Genomic DNA, 22,966 nt, shown 5'->3' with positions numbered 1-22,966 from the left:
CTTGAAGACTTACAGAAAACGTTTGACCTGTGTCATTGCCAACAAAGGGTATATAACAAAGTATTGAGATAAACTTTTGTTATTGACCAAATACTTATTTTCCACCATAATTTGCAAATAAATTCATTAAAAATCCTACAATGTGATTTTCTGGATTTCTTTCCCTAATTTTGTCTGTCATAGTTGAAGTGTACCTATGATGAAAATTACAGGCCTCTCATCTTTTTAAGTGGGAGAACTTGCATAATTGGTGGCTGACTAAATACTTTTTTGCCCCACTGTACATAGACATGGAATCACTGGCCACTTTAATAATGGAACACTAGTCACTTTAATAATGTTTACATATTTTTGCTTTACTCATCTCATATGTACAATTGAATTCGGAAGTTTAAAGTCATTAAAAACTTGTTTTTCAACCACTCCACAAATTTCTTGTTAACAAACTATAGTTTTGGCAAGTCGGTTAGGACATCTACTTTGTGCATGACACAAGTAATTTTTCAAACAATTGTTTACAGACAGATTATTTCACTTATAATTCACTGTATCACAATTCCAGTGGGTCAGAAGTTTACATACAGTAAATTGACTGTGCCTTTAAACAGCTTGGAAAATTCCATAAAATGATGTCATGGCTTTAGAAGCATCTGATAGGCTAATTGACATCGTTTGAGTCAATTGGAGGTGTACATGTGGATGTATTTCAAAGCCTACCTTCAAACTCAGTGCTTCTTTGCTTGACATCATGGGAAAATCAAAAGAAACCAGCCAAGACCTCAGAAAAAAAATTGTAGACATCCACAAGTCTGGTTCAACCTTGGGAGCAATTTCCAAATTCCCTGAAGGTACCACGTTTATCTGAGCAAACAATAGTACGCAAGTATAAACACCATGGGACCACGCAGTCGTCATACCGCTCAGGAAGGAGACGCGTTCTGTCTCCTAGAGATGAACGTACTTTGGTGCGAAAAGTGCAAATCAATCCCAGAACAACAGCAAAGGACCTTGTGAAGATGCTGGAAGAAACAGGTACAAAAGTATCTATATCCACAGTAAAACGAGTCCTATATCGAAATAACCTGAAAGGTCGCTCAGGAAGGAAGAAGCCACTTCTCCAAAACAGCCATAAAAAAGTCAGACTACAGTTTGCAACTGCACATGGAGACAAAGATTGTACTTTTTGGAAAAATGTCCTCTGGTCTAATGAAACAAAAATAGAACTGTTTGGCCATAATGACCATCGTTATGTTTGGTGGAAAAATTGGAAAGGCTTGCAAGCTGAAGAACACCATCCCAACCGTGAAGCACGGGGTTGCAGCATCATGTTGTGGGGATGCTTTGCTGCAGGAGGGACTGGTGCACTTCACAAAATAGATGGCATCATGAGGTAGGAAAATGATGTGGATATATTGAAGCAACATCTCAAGACATCAGTCTGGAAGTTAAAGCTTGGTCGCAAATGGGTCTTCCAAATGGACAATGACCCCAAGCATACTTCCAAAGTTGTGGCAAAATGGCTTAAGAACAACAAAGTCAAGGTATTGGAGTGGCCATCATAAAGCCCTGACCTCAATCCTATAGAAAATTTGTGGGCAGAACTGAAAAAGCGTGTGTGAGCAAGGACGCCTAGAAACCTGACTCAGTTACACCAGCTCTGTCAGGAGGAATGGGCCACAATTCACCCAACTTATTGTGGGAAGCTTGTGAAAGGCTCCCCGAAATGTTTGACCCAAGTTAAACAATTTAAAGGCAATGCTACCAAATACTAATTGATTGTATGTAAACTTCTGGCCCACTGGGAATGTGATGAAAGAAATAAAGGCTGAAATAAATAATTCTTCACATTCTTAAAATAAAGTGGTGATCCTAACTGACCTAAGAGAGGGGATTTTTACTAGGATTAAATGTCAGGAATTGTGAAAAGCTGAGTTTAAATGTATTTGGCTAAGGTGTATGTAAACTTCCGACTTCAACTGTATTCTATTCTACTGTATTTAGTCTATGCAACTCCAACGTTGCTCATCCTAATATTTATATATTCCTTAATTCCATTCTTTACTTTTAGATTTGTGTGTATTGTTGTGAATTAGATATTACTGCACCGTTGGAGCTACGAACACAAGCATTTCGCTACACCCGCAATAACATCTGCTAAACATGTGTATGTGACCAATACAATTTGATTTTGATTTGTACTCCCTGGCTTCATGCCTGGTAGAGGGGCACCACCCTGTTGATGGCCTGCCGGCATATGGGGCAGATGGGCTGAGGCAGGGCCTGGTAGCAGCTGTAGCAGCAGCACACGTGCCCACAGTCCAGTAGCACACAGCTACGCGGCTGGGCCAGGCAGATCACACAGTCATTCTCCAGGGGCGTCTCCTGCTCCCTAGACCCCTCTTGTGTAGCCCCAGACCCCCGGGCACCCAGTGTCTCAAACTCCCTCTTCAGACGTTCCTGTTCCCAGCAGACCCTCAGGCTGCGGTAGTAGCGGCAGCCCACCCAGAGGACGACGGCGGCCCCGGCCAGGGCGAACACAGAGGCCAAGACCCGCCAGACCACCGCCTGGTCTTCCTGCTCCAGCCGCAGGGTCTCAAAGTCTGCTGTGCTTAGGAAGTACTCTGAGCCGTCGGTGGGCGGGCGGAGCTTCAGCACCCGGTCCGTGTCCAGGATGAGCTCGCCTACACCTGTCAGAGTAGCGCCAACCTGGAAATACAGACAGACACAAACTAGTCAGGATTATTCATGCTTTTTGGAGCACTATTCAGGGGCAATAGTGGTGACCTCATCCTAAACACAATGGAACGTTTTGGGATGTTATTGTGGAATTTTAGGATTGAAGATGTAAGAGGTAATTTATCAGTGGTAAAATGATAAAACCAAACTAAATCTTACCTTGAGCATTTCCTCAGTCTCCAGCTGGCCTTTGGGCTTCTCTCCACTGAGGTACTGTCCGACGATGTCGGTGAAACCGTAGGTGGCCTGGTGGAACTTCTCATGGAGGATCTCCATCTTCAGCTCTGAGGCCTCCAGGGGACACAGCACCCTCACCTTGGCCTGGTCCGACCCCACCAGGCTGAAGGGCACAGTATTCACCCTCTGGTGCAGCACCCGCTCACTGTCCATCCTACACAGGAAAGGGGGGGGGGGGCACAGTGGGTAAGGTGTTTTGTGTGGTGATATGATAGGTTATAATTAGTGATGTATATCTGCTGAGACTAAATGTCAGACGCTCCTAGTCATATTACAGTTGATAACAAAATGATGATACAGATTAAACTAGTCGTTCACATGATATTTGGAGTGTCAGTCAAGAGTGTTTCTACCAGGTGTGGGCCAGGCTGTTCCACACCAGCTTGTGTTCCCTCAGCATGAGTTTCTGCACTACCCCTACGCTGCCTTCCTGGTACTGACTCCTTAGAGGCTCTCCCACAGGCTGCACTGCCCCTACACACACACACACACACACACACACACACACACACACACACACACACACACACACACACACACACAAAATGGATAGAGCCATTAATTACACTAAGTAGGTGAGAGAGAATAGGGTCCACTCAATATCATAATAATATGATCATAGTGATACATTCAGAAATGTTACCCATTCACACACATAACTTTACCTTCGATGACAACATACTGCAGACACTTTCCCGGTGTCACATTCAAAAGGTCTGCCAGTTTCCCATCCAAATTAATGTGGGGTGCCTCCTGAAACAACAAGCAAAAAGAAAAGCCTGTCATTCCTATGAAAATTCTTATGTCTCCTAAATAAATCATGGTTTTGTACTCTGTTTACAATGTTATTCAATCCGTATTGTGGAAGATCCTTGTTATAGCGCAATTGAAATGTAAAGGTCATTTCCTTTTGAGCCGACATATGCAGCATGTAGGCTACCGTGAATGCAGTCTCTGCGAACGCTGAAACATTGCCTTTAAAATTTTGATTGTGCTATTGCGCGGATCTTCAGCGATACGGATTGAATCTAGGCCTATGTCTGAAGGAATAGATACAGGTCAGGGCAGGCTACTAACATTGAGCTTGTCCACCGATTTCCTCTTTTTCCTGTAGATGTAGAAGAAGAGGCCTGATATGGCCAAGCTGGTGCCTAGACACAGCCCCTCCACCGTCCTCACTGGAAACTCCTCCATCCCCCCAACACACTCTCCACACTGGCTCTTCTCACCTCCCTTGTAATAGGGCTACAGTACAGAAACAGATTGCCAAACATGTGATGTAATATGAAGGAGGTTCTTTAGCATGAATGCAAGATGCCCACACATCACTCTGACAAGCTGCAATTAAATCCGCAGCTGCCGGATTCTCTTTGAGATTTTCAGTGAAATGCTTGAAAATGTCTATAATTTCATGTATGACATCAAAGTGGCACAAGGCTGGTTGCTATTTCTGTTCAGCACTTTGACAGTAAACTGAATTAGGCTACTCAGAATACAAAGAGTCACAAAATGTTGGGTTATTCACATATGATTGGGTTATATAACCTAACTTTACAGTCTAAGAAACTTGATCTCAAACAATTCTAGTATTACACTGATTCAGTCAGATAAATCATGACTATTTACATATTCACTGCCTTCACCCACAAGCACAACAAAGTTGAAAATTGTTTTATTTCATTGACGATTTACAAAATCGGTAATTTTTGGCATTTAAAAAAATATATATATACAAAAGGGGTACCTATCTCTCTTTCTAGATGTTTTATGTAATATGATGACAGTGCTTGAGTTCAAATACCAATTGCTGACTTAGGTGATTAGCTAATACAATTATAGAGTTGAACATGTTATTTTGGGCCAAGCTAGCTAACGTTACTTAGAGCAACCGGTAGTTTAAATACATATGAACCAGTAAAGCCATTTCTCTGATGTAATGTTAGTCGACACAGATCTACATTAATGAAATATCTCGTTGAACATTGACATTATGCTATCTAAGATAGCTAGCTATTTATAAATAATACAAGTACAAATTAAAGTTCATGGCTGGCTCACTGAGTGGCAAGAAATAAACATTACACAGTTGGTTAGCAAATGTTTAGTTAGCTGGAAAACCTGCCATTGACCTTTAAAATATCTTATTTGATTAGTCATAAATGTGGTCTATGTCAGCAAAAGTCAGACCATAACATGACAATAGTATTTGTGCACTCTTCTGCAACGGTCAATACGTCAAATGTAACTTAATCAATCAGTATTGTCATTTTTTACCTTTGAAACCGCTCAAGTTATCATCCCCGGAAGAAAGGCTATTTTTGTATAGGTCATATGACATGTTCCACTTCCTTGAAGCCACCATGCATCTTCGGGTGACGCTTTCCTGAATCATGTGACGGGGTACTTATAAGTCCCGTCACATATTGTCAGTTATTTAAAAAAAATATTTGGTACTGTCTTTGGTCGAGTTGTGGTGACACACGTGTTGCGGACAAAGTTTCGGCTTCTGCACGTAGCTAGCTGCGCCGAAATGGCAGGAGGTGTGAGGAAAAAGTCGTACCCTGGTCCACGGTCTAGAGTCTGGGCGCCACTTCGTACACTATGGCAGGAGAAACATTTGATCGTATTCAAGGCAGAGTACACAATACTGGTCGCCTCTGTTCTGTGGTTCCTGGAGATCGGAATAAACATATGGGTCATCCAAAAAGTAGCATGTAAGTACTAGTAGCATGCTAGCAGTTTAGCCAGTTAGCTTGGCCCTAAAAAAAAAAAAAAGTCTTCATACAACAACATTAAACATGTTACAAGACAGATGGCTGGACCCCTGCAGTCCATGATGGTACGGTCCTTGTTCATATTCTTCTAGTGTAAAGCTATTTTGTAGGCAAACTGAATGCGCACAACAGTAAACCGATAATCTCATAGATAACCTCACCTGAATACCATATTCATAATGTATCAACGTAGCTCGCTAGCTAACAGTTAGTGTTTGCCAGCTAGCCTCTGTAGTGCCACTTGTTAAAGTGAATTTGCAACCACAGCGTGATCACGTTCCCTTCCTTGTGATGATGTTGCCTAGTATGAATGAAATATGTTTTCAAAAGTTGTGCCAATTTCTGTTGCCAGCACAAGAATGTGTAAGATGGACAACCAGGAATTTGAAAGCAACAATGGTAGCTTGTTAATCTAGTCTACTGTACTTTTGACACAGTTCCTGCAGTTTGCCTCTTCTTGTTTATTATTTTTTTCTTAGCAGTAACGTTAGTTGCTGCTGATTGTTCTGTCACCTGATTCTTTAGGTACCTTCCACAACCCAGTTTGTTGAATGCATATTTCCAAGTTATTGCAAATGCCACCTGTCACTTATTGGTGAATGTCTTCTCCTGCAGACACAGAGATCGACTGGAAGGCGTATATGGATGAGGTAGAGGGAGTCATCAACGGCACCTACGACTACACCCAGCTCAAAGGAGGCACAGGGCCTCTGGTGTAAGTTCCACTAACCTATTCGTGGTGGCACTTTATAAGTTAAGGAACCAGGTTCCAGTACCAGGATTGGCCTTCATCACTGGACCCCATGACAAATCATTACAATTATGTGTGTGTTTGTGTGTGCCTACAGTGTGACATATCTTGACGTGAACAAAATCAGTCTTGAAACTGACTTCTGAAACTACCATTCCAGATACCCAGCAGGATTTGTGTACACCTTCACAGCGCTGTATTACATCACCAACCACGGGGTGAATATTCGCCTGGCCCAGTACCTGTTTGCTGTTTTCTACCTGCTCACCCTGCTGCTCGTCTTCAGGATCTACCACCGCACCAAGAAGGTCAGCTAGGTCTAAATAGTTACCCAGAGAAGTCTTTATCTACAATTTGCTCTCTCAATATCAGAGTATCAAGTCCCAACTTAATTATGTTACTTAAAAACAGTTTGAACTGGAATATTCTGTTTCCTATGACAATCTCTGCATAAGAAAATCCTGCACTGTAAAAGGCTATTCACTTGTCTTTAGATGCCTGCCGGTCTGTTTGTCTGCCCTCCTCTCCAGGGCCCTCATTCACAAAACATTCTAGATATTTTCTTGGAAAATCATTCAATCTTAAGATATTGTTGAAAAATTGCACTTACAAACTATCTTATGAACTTATTTTTTTTTATTTCTTAAGAAGCTTAAGTTTTTACGTTAGAAGTGTTTTGTGAATCTGGGCCCAGGTTCCTCCCTACGTATTCTTCTTTGTGTGCTGTGCCTCCTACCGGATCCACTCCATCTTCGTCCTGCGTCTTTTCAACGACCCTGTAGCCATGATGATGTTGTTCGGGGCTGTCAATCTGTTCCTGGACGGCCGCTGGACTCTGGGCTGTGGCCTCTACAGGCAAGTATCAACCCTGGTCCTGCACAACTGGAGCCTATCTCAGCTTAGTTCCACCTCGATCAATTCAGTTTAGCTTGGTTTAGTTCAGTGTGGGCAAATATGGCTGCGTTTTATACAGGCAACCCAATTCTGCTCTTTCTTTCACTAATTGGTCTTTTGACCAGTCAGATCAGCTCTTTTGCCAACAATAGGGCAGAAGATCATAATTGGGCTGCCTGTGTAAATGCAGGCTATGGGACACCTTTCATGACAATAGCACTCTAATTTAGATTGGCAGAACTGAGTTGCCGAACTCAACATCTATGGCTGCGGTATCCCGTCACATGGTGAATGACAACTTCCTCTCTCTTTGTTGTGGACAGTTTAGCAGTGTCTGTGAAGATGAACGTGCTCCTGTTTGCCCCGGGCCTCCTCTTCCTCCTGCTGTCTGAGTTTGGCCTGATGAGGGCCATACCCAAGCTCTCTCTCTGTGCTGCCATCCAGGTTAGGATCTCCTTCATCTGCTTTAACTGTTACATTTCGATTTTAGACACAGATGCTTGTCATAGCGTTGACTATCTTTAAATGTGAAGACTGTATATTATCAAATCAATTCTTTATGTGTAATTATTCCGTAATTCAACGAATCATGGAATAGTAATTAACTAGGAAGTTGGGGCACAATGGGATAATGTTGTTTATAGAGTGTCAATTTCCCAAATATATAACTCTTCAGATATTTTCATACATTAATAAGTGACTAATCAATAAGGTATTATTACCTCATCAGTCTCATTCCTGAATGTCACAAACCCTTGGATATCTGCACGAACCCTAACATAGATCATGAGTCAGCGATATACAAATTGGCTTAATTATGTGTTTACTAAGTAACTTACTCACAGAATTACATAAACACATATAAGGTCATACATTGGTTACTGACATGATAGAAAAGTCCCTAGTGGGCTAAGCTGATATGATGGCTTGGTAGACAAAGGAAAGGGGTGGGGACAGTTCAAGAGTGGGAAACTCAGAGGATTCACTGTAATACAGTGGATAACTACACTCATGAAATGCTAATACTTTTAACATGAACAGCCGCTTATTCGAAAATAAATTGAAATTGACATATTTACGAGTGTATGCCTTTGCTGTCCCTCTCTGCGATCGCTGGTCCGTCTGCTGGATAGTCGTCAGAAAGCCTCTGGTTTGTCCACCAGAGATCAAAGTCTGTCGGAGTTGTAGGTTGGGTACTTCAGAGTACCATTTGGAAATGTTCGTAGATCGGATGCGTTTACCAGACTAAAGTATTTAAACAGCTGCAGCCTGAATAATTGGTCTTTAGTTTGTAACGACAGCTCCATGTTTTCTGTCTGGGCTCACGGTATACACCCTAAAGGGCCACGTCGTGACATGTTTCTTGTCTCCAGAGTTCCATCCCATCTCCACATTGTGTGGACAATCAGGTTTTTCCTACTCTATTTCCATTCTGTTCATTGTCCATCTTTACTCCACCTCCCTCCCCTCACTTCTCTCCCTATCACAGATGTTGTTGGGCCTACCCTTCCTGATGGAGAATCCCATTGGCTATATGACCCGGGCCTTTGACTTGGGTCGTCAGTTTATGTTCAAGTGGACAGTGAACTGGCGCTTCCTGCCTGAGTGGCTGTTCCTGAGTTGCTACTTCCACCTGGTGCTTCTGGCTGCCCACCTGCTAGCCCTGCTGCTGTTTGCCCTGTGCCGCTGGAAGAGGTGAGAGATGTGGCTACTGGGTTTATCACTAGGATTAGATATTTTCATGGTCAGGATGAAACTCTTGGCCAATAGTGTAGCCTAAAATGAACCACACAGCCTAACTGACAAGCACACCAATGCTTGAGTCTGGCTATCTCTGCTTTTTGTTGTTACCGGACATGCTTTCTGATTTAATTAAACCAACTAATTTTTCCCTCAGGCCTGGAGAGAGCATCATGGAACTGCTGAAGGAGCCAGGCAAGCGAGTAATCCCTGCCCAGAAACTCACCTCAGATCATATCCTTTCTTCAGTCTGTCTCTGGAGCCATGAGTAGAAACACTGTACCATTGTGGTGTTTTCTATATCTCTAATTCTTATCTTATTAGGTCTGTCTCTATGGCCATAAAGTACCAGGGTCTAGTATATCACTAAAGAGGGTTATTAGTGGGTTAAAGTGTTCCAAAAGCCAATTATATTAGACCTTAACAGCCGATCACAGATGGTGCTGATCCTCTTCACGTCTAACTTCATCGGCATGTGCTTCAGCCGCTCGCTGCACTACCAGTTCTACGTCTGGTACTTCCACACCCTACCTTTCCTTCTCTGGAGCGGAGGAGTGAAGAAGCTGGCTCACCTACTCAGGTAAGAGGGGACGGGACATACCTTTGGCTACAATGTTGCGAGCAGATTTAGGAACCAATATGAGCCTAGATGGGTCAAAAATACCTGTTATTGTCACTCCATGTGTTCTTCCATTATATCTAACGTGGTGTTTCTGTGGACAGGGTTTTGATCCTCGGCCTGGTGGAGCTGTCGTGGAACACCTACCCTTCTACTACACACAGTTCAGCAGCCCTCCATGTCTGTCATCTCATCATGCTGCTCTCCCTGTGGTTCGCCCCCGGGGTAGAGGAGAAGACCAAGAGCAAGTGAGCTTTTCCCCTAGGAGACCTTCCCGTCGTGGGGGTCTGGTCGACCATCTCCACCCTGCTCTCACCCCAGGCTGGTTCTCACCCTTCACACTGTCTTGCCCATCTCGCTGTAGCTCTGTGCTAATGTATAGCGTAACGTACAGGTGGGAGAAGGTACAGCGTGAGACTGCATGTGGAAGGCACATGCAGGATCGTTTGGTGGGAGGAGGTCCTGAAAACAATTAGGATTCTCAGGTTAAAGAATTAAATCTAATTTAGGTGGGAGTCTAGTGTGGGAGTCTCGTTGTGAGGAGAAATGCTTTGCTGTGTTGTCGATAAGACATCTTAAGTAAGGGTCTCTTACTTCCAGTATGTATTTTTTATGGAGAAACTGCCTTTAGCCCATGATTTGTCCTGTTAGGTATTATCACTGGTCTTGCTGATAGTAGAGAATAGTCAAACTGTTAGTACAGTAGTTCCTCATCCTGGCAATCAGCTGGTCTGAACTTCTGTTACTGGACTATTTGTTGATGTAAAGATCCTGGTCCGCTGTAGCTCAGTTGGTAGAGCATGGCGCTTGCAATGCCAGGATAGTGGGTTCGATTCCATGGGCCACCCATGTATAAAAAAAAAATGTATGCATGACTCAGTTCTTTTGGATGAAAGCATCTGCTAAATGGCATATTATATTAAAGATGGTTTCTATGTTTTTTTTTTAATGAAGCTTTAAATTGAACTGTCCTCTGCAATAAGCTTTTGGTACCACCCATTGGGCACAATGGGAATGACGTAGCCTAGCTACCACAAGGCTTACTATAGGCTTATTCATAATAAATGGCATTTCATATAACAATATGACCATGCAAATCTAAGCTGTTGACAATCATGGTTATCTGTTGGTTTGTTAAAAAATCTAAATGTTCTAATAGTTTGGTTTTCAGTGTGGTGTGCAGTAGACTAAATAAAAGGCCAGTTTCCCGCACCTAGATTAAGCCTACCCCTTGTCAAAACACACACTGAAGTTATTTTAGTTAAGAATAGAGAGAGTTCAGTGAGCTAATGTTGGTATTTTGGTGAACTGTCCCTTTTATATGAATACTGAACTGTACCTTTTTAAGTATGAACTCTTTTAATGTGCTGCCATAGATGATGTTTAGCGTAGTTTAATGCTCATATTTGTTTGCTGATATACAGTTGGAGTTGGAAGTTTACACTTAGGTTGGAGTCATTAAAACTCGTTTTTCAACCACTCCACAAATTTTGTGTTAACAAACTCGGTTAGGACATCTACTTTGTGCATGACACAGGTAATTTTTCCAACAGTTGTTTACAGACAGATCTGTACAAACAATAGTACGCAAGTATAAACACCATGGGCCCACGCAGCCGTCATACCGCTCAGAAAGGAGACGCGTTCTGTCTCCCAGAGATGAACGTACTTTGGTGCGAAAAGTGCAAATCAATCCCAGAACAGCAAAGGCCCTTGTGAAGATGCTGGAGGAAACGGGTACAAAAGTATCTATATCCACAGAAAAAAAGAGTCCTATATTGACATAACCTGAAAGGCCTCTCAGCAAGGAAGAAGCCACTGCTCCAAAACCGCCATAAAAAAGCCAGACTACGGTTTGCAACTGTACATGGGGACAAAGATCGTACCTTTTTGGAGAAATGTCCTCTGGTCTGATGAAACAAAAATAGAACTGTTTGGCCATAATGACCATCGTTATTTTTGGTGGAAAAAGGGGGAGGATTGCAAGCCGAAGAACACCATCCCAACCGTGAAACACGGGGGTGGCAGCATCATGTTGTGGGGGTGCTTTTCTGCAGGAGGAACTGGTGCACTTCACAAATTAGATGGCATCATGAGGGAAATTTTGTGGATATATTAAAGCAACATCTCAAGACATCAGCCAGGAAATTAAAGCTTGGTTGAAAATGGGTCTTCCAAATGGACAATGACCCCAAGCATACTTCCAAAGTTGTGGCAAGATGGCTTAAGGACAACAAAGTCAAGGTATTGGAGTGGCCATCACAAAGCTGTGTCAGGAGGAATGGGTCAAAATTCATCCAACTTATTGTGGGAAGCTTGTGGAAGGCTACCCAAAACGTTTGACCCAAGTTAAACATTTTAAAGGCAATACTACCAAATACTAATTTAGTGTATGTAAACTTCTGACCCACTGGGAATGTGATGAAAGAAATAAAAGCTGAAATAAATAATTCTCTCTACTATTATTCTGACATTTCACATTCTTAAAATAAAGTGGTGATCCTAACTGACCTAAGACAGGAAATTATTACTAGGATTAAATGTTAGGAATTGTGAAAAACTGAGTTTAAATGTATTTGGCTAAGGTGTACTGTATGTAAACTTCTGACTTCAACTGTATGTTTTGATTTGCATGAGTGTTTGTGTTACAGAGATTGGAGATTTATTCTGTTGATAATGAAAATAAAATGTGTATCTGTGTAAAGAAATGAGAATTGAATGTAATTCAGTCAGTCCTTTGATTCTACACTTTAATGCAAGTTAGACATGCTACCTAGTTAATGGGTAATTCAGCTCAGATTTATTTGAGCTGTAACTCAAATAAAATAAAGAAGAAGAAAAGGTGCTATCTAGAACCTTATACAGTTATTTGGCTGTACCTGTAGGTGAACCCTTTGAAGAACCTGTTTTTGTTCCAGGTAGAACACTTTTCGGTTCCATGTAGATCCCTTTCCACAGCTGGTGCTACAAAAGGGGTCTACCTGGAACCAAAAAGGGTTGTCCTATAGGGACAACCAAAGAACCCTGTTTTTTCTCCGAAGGGTGTAGATGAACAATAACATTATGAATGTGCATATGGAGTGATGGGGTGATCCAAGTGGTTGAAGGGTTTGATTTGACATTTAGCCAATGTAATGGCACTTACTGCTGTCACAAGAATTCTGGCTGCAGGGGGAGGCAGGAGTTTCCCAGACAGGGACGATACAACAAAACAAAATGGCTATTACAAGAACTGGAGTTAATTATTGTAAGTAAATGTGTTACCTGTCAGGTATTTTAAATGTCTGTAATGTCTACTTGTTAAAAGTCTAGGTTTATGACAGACTGTAGTTATACTGTGTTGTAGGTTTATGACTGACTGTAGTTATACTGTGTTGTAGGTTTATGACTGACTGTAGTTATACTGTATTATAGGTTTATGACAGACTGTAGTTATACTGTATTGTAGGTTTTTGACAGACTGTAGTTATACTGTATTGTAGGTTTTTGACAGACTTTAGTTATACTGTGTTGTAGGTTTTTGACAGACTGTAGTTATACTGTATTGTAGGTTTTTGACAGACTTTAGTTATACTGTGTTGTAGGTTTTTGACAGACTGTAGTTATACTGTGTTGTAGGTTTTTGACAGACTGTAGTTATACTGTATTGTAGGTTTTTGACAGACTGTAGTTATACTGTATTGTAGGTTTATGACAGACTGTAGTTATACTGTATTGTAGGTTTATGACAGACTGTAGTTATACTGTATTGTAGGTTTATGACAGACTGTAGTTATACTGTATTGTAGGTTTTTGACAGACTGTAGTTATACTGTATTGTAGGTTTTTGACAGACTGTAGTTATACTGTATTGTAGGTTTTTGACAGACTTTAGTTATACTGTGTTGTAGGTTTACCTGTGGAGTTGCAGGTGTCCTCAAAGTCCTCACTGTCTGCTGGAGGGGCGTCGGCCCAGTCCCACAGAGTAGGCTCTCCGTCTAAGACTGCCTTACTGGGAGCTCCGCCGGTTCCCTAAACGCACCACTACACCTGGCTGTTATCCAAAACCATACTCCTCGGAGCCTTGTTCCTCTCTAAGGGCTCCATTCAATCCATATCGTGTGTGTATATGTACAGTCATTTCAGTAGATCCAGCCTTTGCCTGAAATGTCTTAGGGGTCTGTTCAATCCGCATCGCGGAAGTTCATTGTTACAGAGTGACTGAAATTTAAAGGCAATGTTCCCGCGTTAGTGGAGTCTGTATTCATGGTAAACGCTGCATATGTCCGCTCAATCGGAAACTATCACAAAATATTTAACTCTTCAGCGATACAGATTGAGTAGAGCCCCATGTTTCTTCCTAGGTTCCTCCTGTTTTCGAGGGACTTTTTCCTAGCCACTGTGCTTCTGCATCAGCATTGCTGTGATTCTCACGCTTTCTACAGTGTATTTCCCCATTTGTTCACCCAAGTTAAATGATTTACATTCCCCACTAGGGGGCAGTGATGTCACTTCTCTCACCTTGGGCTGCAGTCTCTCCTCCTCACCCAAGAACTCTGTGGTTCCACCTGTCACCTTGGCAACGCCCTGTAGGAGCCTCCTGCAGGCTTGGGGGCCAAGACCAAAGCACCTGGTATAACAACAAAATAACCTCTTATTCAGTTAATACAGAGACAGTCTTTAAAGGAAAGGGAGGTTACCTAGTCAGTTCTACAACTGAATGCATTCATTCTGGAATGTGTCTTCTGCATTTAACCCAACTGTGTCCTTCCGTATCTAAACTGGAGTTAACCTGAGTTAGTAACTACACACAGCAATCAAAAGCCATTTAACTAATTGAATGGTTGCAAGGGCCACAGGCAAGACTAATTGAAAAGGCCAATTGACAGCTACCTCTGTCTGGCAGAACAGACAGACTTTGTCTCCGGTTCACCCACCCACACACGTTATTACCTCTTGTCTCAATGGAGATATGGACTGGCTAAAGCAAATCCTGTTGATGTGTTCTGCAATGTATTTCCTGGCAGTGAGATGTACGTACTGCTGGACTGGCCAAGTAGAGGGGATGGTCCTTGTTGCGTGGCTGTGGCTCTCCTCCAAAACCTCTCCATACCATGTTTTAACAGTACAGTAATGCACTTTCAGGGTTCCTAGAGATTTGCGGTTTGAATTTTAAGCATGTGACTATGTGGGTGGCTAGACTTAGGCTTGATTAAATATTCTCTGATATCTTTCAGGTCTACAGCAGCAGATAGTTGTCACAGCAACAAGAGGAGAGCCAGGGGTGAGATGCCTGAAAACCACCTGTTGTTGGTTTGTCTGTCCTCTCTCAGTATTTCTCACTCTCCATCCTCTGACTGCTTTCCTCTCCCTTGTTTGTTGGTCCAGCACTGTAGTCAACACCACTGGCACTGGCAAAGAGGAGCGGTACTGAGAGGTAGACTGGCAAAGAGGAGCGGTACTGAGAGGTAGACTGGCAAAGAGGAGCGGTACTGAGAGATAGACTGGCAAAAGAGGAGCGGTACTGAGAAGTAGACTGGCAAAAGAGGAGCGGTACTGAGAAGTAGACTGGCAAAAGAGGAGCGGTACTGAGAAGTAGACTGGCAAAAGAGGAGCGGTACTGAGAAGTAGACTGGCAAAAGAGGAGCGGTACTGAGAAGTAGACTGGCAAAAGAGGAGCGGTACTGAGAAGTAGACTGGCAAAAGAGGAGCGGTACTGAGAAGTAGACTGGCAAAAGAGGAGCGGTACTGAGAAGTAGACTGGCAAAAGAGGAGCGGTACTGAGAGGAGACTGGCAAAAGAGGAGCGGTACTGAGAGGTAGACTGGCAAAAGAGGAGCGGTACTGAGAGGTAGACTGGCAAAAGAGGAGCGGTACTGAGAAGTAGACTGGCAAAAGAGGAGCGGTACTGAGAAGTAGACTGGCAAAAGAGGAGAGGGAGAAGAGAAAAAGAGGAGGGGGGAGGGATGGAAGGGGATGATGGGAGGATATGAGGGGAGGATGGGGGGATGGGAGGAGCGACTGAGCGGAGGCCAGATTAATAAAAGGACATCAAAGGCAGATGGAGGGATGGGATGAAAGAGCGCCGCCCATTTGTCCCATGCCATCCCTCTCCGCTCTGCCTCAGCTGGCTTACAGATCTCAGGACCATTGTGTTGTACGGGTATATGGAGGGGGCTCGGCCACGACACACACACGAACACACACACACACACACACACACACACACACACACACACACAACAGTACAAGCACACAGCACTGCAAACTTCTGAACAACAAAGAGACAAGCATACAAAAACACACATTCACACACACATGGTCACACACACTCTCACACGTATGTTGTTGGCAGTGTGAACCCTGCCGTCAGCGTTGGCCTGTGGTGAGGGTCGGGGCGGGCACGTTTGATGCTGTCCCGTTACGAGCCATGCCGCGTTTCATTGTTCAGCCGCTCACTTGGCTTGAAGATGACTCTAATTTGCCTCCTTTGGGTTGTCAGATGTTTGCTTAGCATGGACCTCTAGCTAGAGTGTGACCATAGACCACGTCCACTCCACTAACAGTCTGTGTGTGGGTGTACGGAACATTGTGTCTGTGTCGGTGGTGTACTCATCTGAGGTTGGCGTTAGTGTCACCTTTGATGTACAGTACCAGTCAAACATTTGGACACACCTACTCATTTCAAGGGTTTTTCTTTAAATGTACTATTTTCTACATTGTAGAATAATAGTGAAGTCATCAAAACTATGAAATAACACATGGAATTATGTAGTAACCAAAAAAGTGTTAAACAAATCAAAATATATTTTAGATTTTAGTTTCTTCAAAGTAGCCACCCTTTGCCTTGATGACAGCTTTGTACACTCTTGGCATTCTCTCATGATTCCATATGTGTTATTTCATAGTTTCGATGTCTCAATATTATTCTACAATGTAGGAAATAGTCAAAATAAAGAAAAAACCTGGAATGACTAGGACTAAAAAATCTTGGTCGATCAACAGCCTATCAACCAAACAATCGACCAGTCGACTAATTGGGATCAGCCCTACAGTAAACGTAGGCAAAAAAAGTAATAGTTAGTCAAGAACGTCCTAGAGAATATGTAAACTGCCTAACCAGCTCTGCTACGGTGAGTAAAATGATCAAAGTGAGGTGTGCTCTCATTTGTGTCTGGAAGAAGTTAGCAAGCTAGCCTGTTAGCTTGGGTGCTTGGTTGGGACAAGCATGCAGCGGCAGGAAAGCTGCAGAAGGAAGAGCAGCCTACAATTCCACATAATTTATCAGTGCAATTTTAAGGGCCAACTAGCTGACAAAGTTTGAGAGGGTTTATCTAATGTTCCCTCGTTAGATTTTAGCTCATCTTGCTCTGGCTAGCATTAGTTGTTGTTCTTGTTGTTGTTGATGTGCATAACTGAGGGAGAGAGAGCCTACCTTTTCATGGTTATTTGATAAATAATACTGTAAAGTTCCCGAAGTTAAGAGGACTCCCGTGGTATTTATCTACATACACTGCTCAAAAAAATAAAGGGAACACTTAAACAACACAATGTAACTCCAAGTCAATCACACTTCTGTGAAATCAAACTGTCCACTTAGGAAGCAACACTGATTGACAGGGGAGTTTTTCCTAGCCACCGTGCTTCTACACCTGCATTGCTTGCTGTTTGGGGTTTTAGGCTGGGTTTCTGTACAGCACTTTGAGATATCAGCTGATGTAAGAAGGGCTATATAAATACATTTGATTTGATTTGACAATAAATTTCACATGCTGTTGTGCAAATGGAATAGACAACAGGTGGAAATTATAGGCAATTAGCAAGACACCCCCAATAAAGGAGTGGTTCTGCAGGTGGTGATCACAGACCACTTCTCAGTTCCTATGCTTCCTGGCTGATGTTTTGGTCACTTTTGAATGCTGGCGGTGCTTTCACTCTAGTGGTAGCATGAGACGGAGTCTACAACCCACACAAGTGGCTCAGGTAGTGCAGCTCATCCAGGATGGCACATCAATGCGAGCTGTGGCAAGAAGGTTTGCTGTGTCTGTCAGCGTAGTGTCCAGAGCATGGAGGCGCTACTAGGAGACAGGCCAGTACATCAGGAGACGTGGAGGAGGCCGTAGGAGGGCAACAACCCAGCAGCAGGACCGCTACCTCCTCCTTTGTGCAAGGAGGAGCAGGAGGAGCACTGCCAGAGCCCTGCAAAATGACCTCCAGCAGGCCACAAATGTGCATGTGTCTGCTCAAACGATCAGAAACAGACTCCATGAGGGTGGTATGAGGGCCCGACGTCCACAGGTGGGGGTTGTGCTTACAGCCCAACACCGTGCAGGACGTTTGGCATTTGCCAGAGAACACCAAGATTGGCAAATTTGCCACTGGCGCCCTGTGCTCTTCACAGATGAAAGCAGGTTCACACTGAGCACATGTGACAGACGTGACAGAGTCTGGAGACGCCGTGGAGAATGTTCTGCTGCCTGCAACATCCTCCAGCATGACCGGTTTGGCGGTGGGTCAGTCATGGTGTGGGGTGGCATTTCTTTGGGGGGGTCGCACAGCCCTCCATGTGCTCGCCAGAGGTAGCCTGACTGCCATTAGGTACCGAGATGAGATCCTCAGACCCCTTGTGAGACCATATGCTGGTGCGGTTGGCCCTGGGTTCCTCCTAATGCAAGGCAATGCTAGACCTCATGTGGCTGGAGTGTGTCAGCAGTTCCTGCAAGAGGAAGGCATTGATGCTATGGACTGGCCCGCCCGTTCCCCAGACCTGAATCCAATTGAGCACATCTGGGACATCATGTCTCGCTCCATCCACCAACGCCACGTTGCACCACAGACTGTCCAGGAGTTGGCGGATGCTTTAGTCCAGGTCTGGGAGGAGATCCCTCTGGAGACCATCTGCCACCTCATCAGGAGCATGCCCAGGCGTTGTAGGGAGGTCATACAGGCACGTGGAGGCCACACACACTACTGAGCCTCATTTTGACTTGTTTTAAGGACATTACATCAAAGTTGGATCAGCCTGTAGTGTGGTTTTCCACTTTAATTTTGAGTGTGACTCCAAATCCAGACCTCCATGGGTTGAGAAATTGGATTTCAATTGATTATTTTTGTGTGATTTTGTTGTCAGCACATTCAACTATGTAAAGAAAAAAGTATTTAATAAGATTATTTCATTCATTCAGATCTAGGATGGGTTATTTTAGTGTTCCCTTTATTTTTTTGAGCAGTGTATTTGAAGAAATCCATTCAGGTGTATTTTGTGGCTTTTGGCGAATGTGCTCTAATGATCTAAAGTCTCGCTGTTGCAACTGCCTGTAAAAACACAGTCCAGTTCAAAGTGAATGATGGCAAGCCCATGTGGGAAGTGGCTTGTTTGTAAACTCAGCAAAAAATAAACGTCCCTTTTTCAGGACCCTGTCTTTAAAAGAAAATTAGTAAAAATCCAAATAACTTCACAGATCTTCATTGTAAAGGGTTTAAACACTGTTTCCCGTGCTTGTTCAGTGAACCATAAACAATTAATGAACATGCACCTGTGGAACGGTCGTTAAAACATGAACAGCTTACAGACGGTAGGCAATTAAGGTCACAGTTATTGAAACTTAGGACACTAAAGAGGCCTTTCTACTGACTCTGAAAAACACCAAAAGAAAGATGCCCAGGGTCCCTGCTCATCTGCGTGAACGTGCCTTAGGTATACTGTAAGGAGGCATGAGGACTGCAGATGTGGCCAGGGCAATAAATTGCAATGTCCGTACTGTGAGACGCCTAAGACAGCGCTACAGGGAGACAGGATGGACAGCTGATCATCCTCGCAGTGGCAGACCACGTGTAACAACACCTGCACAGGATCGGTACATCTGAACATCACACCTGCGGGACAGGTACAGGATGGCAACAACAACTGCCCGAGTTACACCAGGAACGCACAATCCCTCCATCAGTGCTCAGACTGTCCACAATAGGCTGAGAGAGGCTGGACTGAGGGCTTGTAGGCCTGTTGTAAGGCAGGTCCTCACCAGACATCACCGACAACAACTTCGCCTATGGGCACAAACCCACCGTCGCTGGACCAGACAGGACTGGCAAAAAGTGTTCTACACTGACGAGTCGCGGTTTTGTCTCACCAGGGATGATGGTCGGATTCGCGTTTATCGTCGAAGGAAGGAGCGTTACATCGAGGCCTGTACTCTGGAGCGGGATCGATTTGGAGGTGGAGGGTCCATCATGGTCTGGGGCGGTGTGTCACAGCATCATCGGACTGAGCTTGTTGTCATCGCAGGCAATCTCAACGCTGTGCGTTTACAGGGAAGACATCCTCCTCCCTCATGTGGTACCCTTCCTGCAGGCTCATCCTGACATGACCCTCCAGCATGACAATGCCACCAGCCATACTGCTCGTTCTGTGAGTGATTTCCTGCAAGACAGGAATGTCAGTGTTCTGCCATGGCCAGCGAAGAGCCCGGATCACAATCCCATTGAGCACGTCTGGAACCTGTTGGATCGGAGGGTGAGGGCTAGGGCTGTTCCCCCCAGAAATGTCCGGGCACTTGCAGGTGATTTGGTGGAAGAGTGGGGCAACATCTCACAGCAAGAACTGGCAAATCTGGTGCAGTCCATGAGGAGGAGATGCACTGCAGTACTTAATGCAGGGACACATTATTACATTTCTGTTAGTCACATGTCTGTGGAACTTGTTCAGTTTATGTCTCAGTTGTTGAATCTTGTTATGTTCATACAAATATTTACACATGTTAAGTTTGCTGAAAATAAACGCAGTTGACAGTGAGAGAACGTTTCATTTTCTGCTGAGTTTTTAAAGGCCTACTGTAGCCCTGATTGGCTATGGCACACCGTTCTGTGTAGACTCCATTTCTGGTCGAGACAGATGTTTTTAATTAGGTTTCATTTACTGCAGTGTCTATTAATTGTCCAAACGCATTGATGCATTCCCTTGTCAGAATAGTTTTTTTGAGTGTAATATTCTTCCTCGGGTGTATATGTACATATTTTAATAAGATTTTGTGTTGCTAAATGCTGTCAGTTCCACTTTAAATGACACCCCTTCAAATTAGTATATTCGGCTAATTATGCCACACCGTTGTTTACAGGTGTATAAAATCGAGCACAGAGCCATACAATCGCCATAGACAAACATTGCCATTAGAATGGCCTTACTGAAGAGCTCAGTGACTTTCAACGTGGCACCGTCATAGGATGCCATGTTTCCAAAAAGTCAGTTTGTCAAATTTCTGCCCTGGTAGAGCTGTCCCGGTCAACTGTAAATGCTGTTATTGTGAAGTGGAAATATCTAGGAGCAACAACGGCTCAGCCGCAAAGTGGTAGGCCACACAAGCTCTCAGAATGGGACAGCAGAGCGCTGAAGCGCGTACCACGTAAAAATTGTCTGTCCTCGGTTGCAACACTCGCTACTGAGTTCCAAACTGCCTCTGGAAGCAACGTCAGCACAAGAACTGTTCTCCAAAAACGAACATCTTTTGACTGGTACTGTAGGTTCTGGTACTGTGACGCCCTGACCATAGAGAGCCCTTTTATTGTTCTATTTTGGTTAGGTCAGGGTGTGATTTGGGTGGGCATTCTAGATTTTGTAGTTCTATGTTCCATTCTATGTTTTCTATTTCTTTGTTGTTTGGCCGAGTATGGTTCCTAATCAGAGGCAGCTGTCTATCGTTGTCTCTGATTGGGAATCATACTTAGGCAGCCCTTTTTCCCACTTTCAGTTGTGGGATCTTGTTTTTGTACAGCTCAGTTAGCCTGCAGAACGTGACCTTTGTTTTCCATTGTTTATTGTTTTGTTTTAGTGTTCTGAGTTAAATAAAGATAATAATGAGCACTTACCACGCTGCACCTCGGTCTACTCCTTACGACGATCGTCACAGAAGATCCCACCACAATAAGACCAAGCAGCGTGGAATGGACCAGTGGACTTGGGAGGAAATACTGGACAGGAAAGGACCCTGGAGGCAGGCTGGGGAGTATCGCCGTCCTAAAGAGGAGATTGAGGCAGCGAAAGCGGGGCGGCGATATTACGAGGCACTATACCAACCACGAGGCAAGTGCGAGAGGCAGCCCCAAATGTTTTTTTGGGGGGGCACACGGGGAGATTGGCAGAGTCAGGGTGGAGACCTGAGCCAACTCCCCGTGCTTACCGTGGAGAGAGTAGGACTGGTCAGGCACCGGGTTATGTGGTAATGCGCACGGTGTCTCCAGTGCGCAGCCACAGCCTGATGCACTCTGTGCAAGCTCCCCGCAGTGGCCGTGCTAGAGTTGGCATTCAGCCAGGAAGGATTGTGCCGGCTCAGCGTTCCTGGTCTCCGGTGCGTCTCTTCGGCCCAGATTATCCTGCGCCAGCTCTACGCACGGTACCCCCAGTTCGCCAGCACAAACCAGTGAGGCCTGTTCCAACGCCCCGCGCTTGCCGGGCTATGGGGAGGATCCAGCCAGGACGGGTTGTGCCAGCCATACGCTCCAGACCTCCAGTGCGCCTCCACGGCCCAGTATATCCTGCGCCAGTTCTACGCATTGTGTCGCCAGTGCGCCTGCACAGCCCAGTTCGTCCTGTGCCAGCGCCCCGCCCTTGCCGGACTAAAGTAAGCATCGAGCCAGGACGGGTTGTGCCAGCCCCATGCATCAGGCCTCCAGTGCGCCTCCCCAGTCCGGAGCCTCCAGCGACGTTCCCTAGTCCGGTGAAACCTGTTCCGGCTCCACGTAAGAAGCCTCCAGTGATGATCGATGGTCCGAAGCCTCCAGTGATGATCCATGTCACGAAGCCTGTAGTGATGATCCATGGCCCGGAGCCTCCAGTGATAATCCATGGCAAAAAGCCTGTAGGGATGATCCATGGCCCGGAGCCTGTAGGGATGATCCATGGCACGAAGCCTCCAGTGATAATCCATGGCCCGGAGCCTCCAGTGATGATCCATGGCACAAAGCCTCCAGTGGTGATCCATGGCGCGGAGCCTGCAGTGAAGATCCATGGCATGGAGCCTGCAGCAACGGTCCCCAGTCCGGAACCTCCTGAGACGGCCCACAGTCGGAACTTCCTGAGACGGCCCACATTCCGGAACCTCCTGAGACGGCCCACATTCCGGAACCTCCTGAGACGGCCCACAGTCCGGAACCTCCTGAGACGGCCCACAGTCCAGAGTCTTCAGCGATGATCCACGGTCCGGTGCCTCTGACGACGATCCACGGTCCAGTGGTACAAAAGCAG

General features: G+C 44.6%; 2 protein-coding genes across 2 annotated transcripts; one reads left to right on the top strand and one right to left on the bottom strand.

Moving 5' to 3' along the window:
* Positions 1-1,989: 1,989 nt before the first annotated feature.
* LOC106569665 (mitochondrial ubiquitin ligase activator of nfkb 1-A) lies at positions 1,990-5,522 on the bottom strand. The gene is made up of 6 exons (XM_014141225.2): positions 5,248-5,522; positions 4,051-4,218; positions 3,639-3,726; positions 3,327-3,447; positions 2,896-3,127; positions 1,990-2,706 (listed from the first exon to the last, which is right to left on the bottom strand). Exons 2-6 carry the CDS (start codon positions 4,165-4,167, stop codon positions 2,209-2,211), a joined length of 1,056 nt encoding a protein of 351 aa, XP_013996700.1. The 5' UTR covers positions 4,168-4,218; positions 5,248-5,522; the 3' UTR covers positions 1,990-2,208.
* LOC100195821 (asparagine-linked glycosylation 3 homolog (S. cerevisiae, alpha-1,3-mannosyltransferase)) lies at positions 4,608-5,734 on the top strand. Its single transcript, NM_001140850.1, is given in 1 exon segment — positions 4,608-5,734. A coding segment is annotated over 1 exon segment (195 nt). The 5' UTR covers positions 4,608-5,503; the 3' UTR covers positions 5,699-5,734.
* Positions 5,735-22,966: the final 17,232 nt, after the last annotated feature.

Source organism: Salmo salar, chromosome ssa14 (genome assembly GCF_905237065.1).
Source record: "Salmo salar chromosome ssa14, Ssal_v3.1, whole genome shotgun sequence".
NCBI classification, from domain to species: Eukaryota; Metazoa; Chordata; class Actinopteri; order Salmoniformes; family Salmonidae; genus Salmo; species Salmo salar.
This window is presented reverse-complemented; position numbering and strand designations above follow the sequence as displayed.

What these genes read in the sequence shown, in the direction of transcription:
- LOC106569665 (XM_014141225.2), bottom strand. Translation starts at nt 4,167, where the DNA reads ATGGAGGAGTTTCCAGTGAGGACGGTGGAGGGGCTGTGTCTAGGCACC. An exon ending in GCAGTATGTTGTCATCGAAG is followed by an intron (nt 3,448 to 3,638) that starts GTAAAGTTATGT and finishes GTGTGTGTGTAG; the next exon opens with GGGCAGTGCAGCCTGTGGGA. An exon ending in AACAGCCTGGCCCACACCTG is followed by an intron (nt 3,128 to 3,326) that starts GTAGAAACACTC and finishes TTTCCTGTGTAG; the next exon opens with GATGGACAGTGAGCGGGTGC.